This window comes from Orycteropus afer, unplaced genomic scaffold, assembly GCF_000298275.1.
Source record: "Orycteropus afer afer isolate SDZICR_OR568_19922 unplaced genomic scaffold, OryAfe1.0 scaffold00049, whole genome shotgun sequence".
Classification (NCBI taxonomy): Eukaryota; Metazoa; Chordata; class Mammalia; order Tubulidentata; family Orycteropodidae; genus Orycteropus; species Orycteropus afer.
Window position 1 is genome coordinate 3,821,442 of NW_006921636.1, and position 6,219 is coordinate 3,827,660.

Genomic DNA, 6,219 nt, shown 5'->3' on the forward strand with positions numbered 1-6,219 from the left:
GAGGGCAGTGTCCTCAGTGGACACGGAGCAGCTTCAGGGACTGTCACCTGTGAACTCATAAATGCAGATTCTCGGGCCCCATCCCAGACTACTAATCAGAAGCGGGTGGCGGGGTGTGGGCAGTCTGTTTACCAGCCTCTAGGTGATTCTGAGGCACAATAAACTTGGCAAACTTCCAGAGTGGGGGTGCGGGGAACTCGTCAGCGTTGCGATTCCAGTTGGTCTCTTATCCTGCGGACCAACTTGTTTTCTTTCTCTACCTGGGCAGGGGACCCGCCCAGCGTCCTCCTGATTTGCCGGGTGCGCACGCTCAGCCGGGCTTTCTCCCAGGCCCTTCATGCACCCGCACCCCTAACCCCCAACTGCACTGGGACGCGGGCCCTCTGCAAACCAGCGAGGCGGCCCGGAGGCAGACGGCAGGTGCACTGGCGCCCCGAGCCCGGGAGGTCCCGCGAGGGTGCTGGCGGGGCGCGCCCCTCGCCTCCCGGGGTCCCCAGAGCCTCCAGGGTGCGTGCTCCGTATAAGGTCCCTGGGACCGCGCGCCCGGGCCTCGGGTCTCCCGGCGCTCCCCCGGGAGTCGCCGCTGCTGCTAGCAGGCCAGGCGGCGCAGCCAGCGCCCTCTAGGCAGCGGAAGTGGCGCCGGCTTTACATCCGCCCTCCCCGCCTCGCGGAGTTGGGAGAAGGCCGGCTTGGGGGGGGGGGTGTGGAAAAATAAAAGGAAAAGTCCCCGCACCATGTAACTCCGCGCCCCGCCTCGGCGCCCCCGCCGCCCGGGGCTCCCCATCCGCGGCAATGAACGCGAGCAGCGAGGCCGAGGGCTTCCCGGGCTCGGTGCAAAGTAAGTGCTTCTCCGGCTCAGCGCGCGCTCCAGGGCCCAGTGCGCGCTCCGGGGCCCGGGCCCAAGCACGTCTGCGTCGCAGCTAGCAGGCCCGGGGCCCCGAAATCGGGGTGACTGGCGCAAGCTGGCTCTCGGGGAACGCGGCGGGCGCGCGGCGCAGGGCTCGCTGGAGGGTGTTCGGGGAGGGCGCACCCAACCCAGCGCCAGGCGGGGGGCGCTCTCCAGCCTGGCAAGACCCCTTGCAAGGGAGAGGTGGGAGAAAATGCTTTTGAGACAATCGCCACCCTCTCGGGGCATTCCCCGCCCCCCAGGCGGAGTTTGGGGGAGATTTGGGGTAACCTGGGCAAAGCGGATGGGAAAACTTCAGCCTTGATGGCTGGAAATCTAAGCTTGGAGCCTGGGATTGGAGTATTTTCTTGAGGACTGGCTGGCTTGCTGCGAAGCCGTTTTCGCCTTAAAGGTGGGGCTCTGAATGGGAAAAGGGGCCGTGGCCGCTTTTTTTGAGTTTGGGGTTCATTTTTAATTTCCTGTGGAGGGCAGCAGTCTTATCAAGCCCCTGATTTTGCCCGGGGCATTGTTTCCCAAAGTGTGGTATTGGGGCAGAACGCCCACCAGCCACCTGAGAGCGCGAGCGCTTATTTAAAAAAGCTTCCCGGGCTCCACCCACAAGCTCTGGGGTGGGGCGGGGAAGCGGCCGTCCTCCACCAGCTGCCTGGGCCATTCTCAAGCACAGGAAGTTTGAGAAACCCTGGCAGAGGGGTTTGTAGGCACCTGGTACCCAGCGAGCACTCAGCTTGGGAGCTGTTAGTGGAGACATTGGCTTCCAAACTTGCCTGGGTCCTTGTTTGTCTGACTTGTGAGAAGCACAGATTTCCCCAAACCCCAGATTTCCTGCCCCACCCCCATTATGACTCTCTATCTCCGAGCTGGGGCTCCATACCAGCGTGTTAACAACCGCCTTCACCTCCCCCCCCCTACCCCCTACTTACACCCTCAGGTCGTTCTGAGGCTGAAACAGAGATGGAGAGAATTGTGGCGATAAAGGCAATGGGGGTGATGGGCACTTCCCTGTGCCCACTCTTAAAATTTCGTCTCAGTTAATTCTCAACAACTAGCATAGGGATATAGGAGCTCTGGTAGCATAGTGCCTAAGGCACTTGACTGCTAACCAGAAGGCTGGCGGTTCAAACCCACCAGCCACTCCTCGAAGGAAGGTTGGGCATTCCTACTTCCGTAGTGATACTGCCTCGGAAACCCAAGGAGGGGTGGCTATGAGTCGGGGCGACTCGATGGCAAATAACAACAACAACAACAACAACAGCATAGGGATATTTCGTCATTCCACATTTTCAGCAGGGGATCCTTTCAAAGTCAAAAAGGTACTTCAGTCACCACATAACCGGGTAACAGAACCCTGCTGGGGCATACAAACCGGCCTCTTAAAAGCACCATCTCATTTAATCCTCAGCAACCACCCTGTGAAGCAGGAACTTCTCCCCATTTTACAGATGACGAAACCCAAGCTCAAATCACTTGTTACCAAGAGGCTATTTCAGGATACCAATGCAAGCCAAGGTCATTGCTTGTGCACTTTTTCCACCATACTGGTGGTGACATTATATGTTACTAAAATCCTCCTAGGTCCCAGTGAGAAGTTGGGCCTGGATCTCAGCCCCGTCTGTCATTAAGGAATCTTCAGTGATCCAAGTCCCCTCATCCCTTGATTCCCAGCAGCTACAGGGCAGGGTGCACTCCAGGGAAAAGGAAAGGTTTCATATCTTCTGGGCATTGATTTCAAAGGACTTAAGTGCGCGTGCTATCACTTGTCTCTCAGCTTGTCATCCTGTGGTAGCTTGCGTGTTGCTGTGAGGCTGGGAGCTATTTTACTGGTATTTCAGATACCAGCAGGGCCATCCATGGTGGCCAGGTTTCAGCACAGCATCCAGACTAACCCAGACTAGGAAGAGGGTCCCGGTGATCCACTCTGAGAAACTTACGAATAGCAGCAGAACAGTAGCGCCAGGAGATGAGCCCCTCCCGTCGGAAGGCATGCAAAATGCAGCTGCACACACCGCAGCAATTGTGAGGACGGCACAGGCCTGGGCAGTGTTTCGTTCTGTTGTACATAGAGTCGCTATGAGTGAGAACAGACTTGATGGCATCTCACAGTTACAACAAAGCGCACACAGCAGTGTGCAAAGCGGCTTATAGAACACTCTGCCTGAGCCCGGAGGAGCTCTCCTCAGAAGGAAAACCAAATTCTATTTCTGCATAGAGATTTCTTGTCTCTGACCGGGGGAGAGTAGGATACAATGTAAATATCTAGTAAATTGAGATGCTTGGATACCAACTACTTATGCCCAAAGATGGTTCACATATTATTTGGACTTAGAGAAAACTGGAAATAATGTCAATACTATATACTTGTTCAGAAGATTATGATACAAATCTACCATGGAATAATGTGTTGTCATTTGTTGTTGTTGTTGTCATCCAGTAGACTCTGACTCATAGTGATCCTATGTACAACAGAACAAAACACTGCCTGGTCATGTGCCAGCCTCACAATCCTTGCTATACTTGAGCCCTTGGTGCAGGCACTGTGTCAATCCACCTTGTTGAGGGCCTTCCCCTTTTTCACTGACCCTCCACTTTACCAAGTATGATATCCTTCAGGGAATGGTCCCTTCTGACAACATGACCAAAGCAGGTGAGATTAAGTCTGGCCATTCTCAATTCCAAGGAGCATTCTGGCTGCACTTCTTCCAGGACAAGTTTGTTTGCAATTCTGGCAGTCCGTGGTGTTTTCAGTATTCTTTGCCAACACCATAATTCAAAGGCATCAACTATTCGTCAGTCTTCCTTACTCATTGTCTGGTTTTCACATACATATGAGGTGACTGAAAATACCTTGGCTTGGGTAGGTGCACCTTAGTCTTCCAAATGACATCTTTGCTTGAACACTTTAAAGAGGTCTGCTGCAGCAGATTTGCCCAGTGCAATATGATGTCTGATTTCTTGACTGCTGCTTCCATAGGTGTTGATTGTAGCTTCAAGTAAAATGAAACCTCTGACTATTTTAGTCTTTCCTCTCTATTTATCACGATGTTGCTTATTGGTCCAATTGTGAGGATTTTTGTTTTCTTTATGTTGAGGTGTAATCCATACTGAAGACTGTAGCCTTTGACCTTCCTCACTAAGTGTCGCCATTGTTGCTGTTATGTGCCATTGAGTCAGACCCAACTCACAGCGACCCCTCCTTGGGTTTCCGAGACGGTATCACTACAGAAGTAGATTGTCCAACTTTCCTTCCCAGGAGTGGTTGGTGGGTTTGAACTGCCAATCTTTGGGTTAGCATCCGAGTATTTAACCATTGCACTACCAGGGCTCCTCAATTATATGTCTAAAGAGCTCTTAATGATACAGAACAATGCTTGGGTGATTTGTGGAAAAAGGATTAATTTTATAATACATTATGGTCTTACACAGTTTTTTTAAGTGGAAAGATTCTTAGTGATTTTCCTTCTGGTTCTTTTTGTGTTTCTTAAATTTTCTGTTATAAACATGAGTTATGTTGTAAAACAGCAAAGAATAACACCTCTAAAAATTAAGGTAGTCATATCATGTAGAGATTAATTAGTTTAACAAATATTTTACAGCACTCTCTAATATGGTGCCAGGTATTGTGCTAAGTGCTTCCCAAATATTAGGGCAGTATTAACTCTTAACATCACTGCTATCATGAAATAACGTTCCTTTCTGTAAGGAATGGCTCCAAGTAACAGAAAACCCAGATGTAGTGGTGTAGTGAGGAATCCAGACATGGACGATTCCAGGTTGGTTCACGGAGTCCATGAAGTAAGGCCTGTATCTCTGAAGGGGTTTTAGTATTTTCCTCGTAGTTACAAGGTGGCTGCAGAAGCCCCTGGCATTACATCTGCATTCAAGATCAAAAGCAGAGGGGAACAGGGGCCAGTACCAGCCGTGTCTGCTCCCTTTTTTATCAGAAAAGACAACATTTTCCCAGAAACTCTTCATTGAGGGCAGAGGTTATTTAGAAATGTGGAAGGACTGGTTTCCATAATAACTGGGAGGTACAACTAGCTTTTAGTTGAGGTAGCAGAGGCCTACTGGTCCTACAAAGTGCAGGACCCCACACGCCCAAGAACTTTCTTGCCCAAAATGCCAGTAGTGCCCCATGGCTAACAGTGCATCATGAGCCATCACTTGGGTGCGTGTACACTGCTGCTAGGACAGAATTGACATTCTGTTTGTAAGGAAGAGAGGTGCCCTGGTGGCACAGTGGTTTAGCAGTTGGCTGCTAACTGAAAGGTCACCAGTTTAAACCTACCAACTGCTCCACAGGGGAAAGATGTGGCACTCAGCTTCTGTAAGGATTATAGCCTTGGAAATTGTGTGGGGCAGTTCTACTCTGTCCTAGAGGGTCTTTGTGAGTCGTGATCAACTCAATGGCAATGGGTTTGGTTTGGTTCGGCTTTGGTTTTGCAACAAAGAAGGGAGGGGTAGAATGGACATTGGGCTGGGAATCAGCCATGACTACTGCCAAACTAAACCAAACATCAGGTCAGTTCTGACACATGGCGACCCCATGTGTGTCGGGGTAGAACTGCCCTCCATAGAGTTGTCAAGGCTGTGGCCTTTCAGAAGGAGATTGCCAGGCCTTTCTTCCAATGTGCCTGTCGGTGGGTCTGACCTTTTGGTTAGTTATTGAGCACTTAACTGTCTGTGCCATCCGGGACCTCCACCACTATGTATCTTTTCCTCCTGTGGACTCTGGTTTGCATTGTCATATAAAGCGATTTGGAGTTGATCTGTGACTTTCCTTTTGTCCCATGGAGTTCCAGGTGCCACAACGGTGCTGGTTGAGCTCACTCCCGACATCCACATCTGTGGCATCTGCAAGCAGCAGTTTAACAACCTGGATGCCTTTGTAGCTCACAAGCAAAGTGGCTGCCAGCTGACTAGCACGCCCGGGGCAGCCCCCAGCACAGTCCAGTTTGTGTCGGAGGAGACAGTGCCTGCCACCCAGACTCAGACCACCACCAGAACCATCACCTCGGAAACCCAGACCATCACAGGTACGGTGGGGGCAGGAGGGGGGGTGGAGAGCTGGTCTCTGTGCACCTTGTTACATACATGGGTTCCCAGAGCTGACCCCTAGGGTTGCTGATTCATTATTTGTAATAAGCTCCACTGTGAAGCCACCTGCCCAGCCAGGTTTAGAAACATGAAGTGTAAGCAGTTATAAAGTGTTGTCACAAGTGAAAGAAATAGACAAAAGGCAGGTTTCTAAAACCAAAACCTGTATCACCATTAAAAAGGTGGTAGTTTTGGGTGTTGGAAGTGTGTGGGTGATCCCT

The 6,219-nt window shown here is 51.2% G+C and overlaps 1 protein-coding gene across 1 annotated transcript in view; it reads left to right on the forward strand.

Moving 5' to 3' along the window:
* Positions 1 to 792: 792 nt before the first annotated feature.
* LOC103194884 (zinc finger protein 64) overlaps positions 793 to 6,219 on the forward strand; it is a 53,613-nt gene continuing 48,186 nt past the window's right edge. Inside the window, exons 1-2 of the mRNA XM_007938305.2 lie at positions 793 to 838; positions 5,704 to 5,937. Coding sequence (XP_007936496.1) covers positions 793 to 838; positions 5,704 to 5,937 — 280 coding nt within the window. The remainder of the gene's footprint in view (positions 839 to 5,703; positions 5,938 to 6,219) is intronic.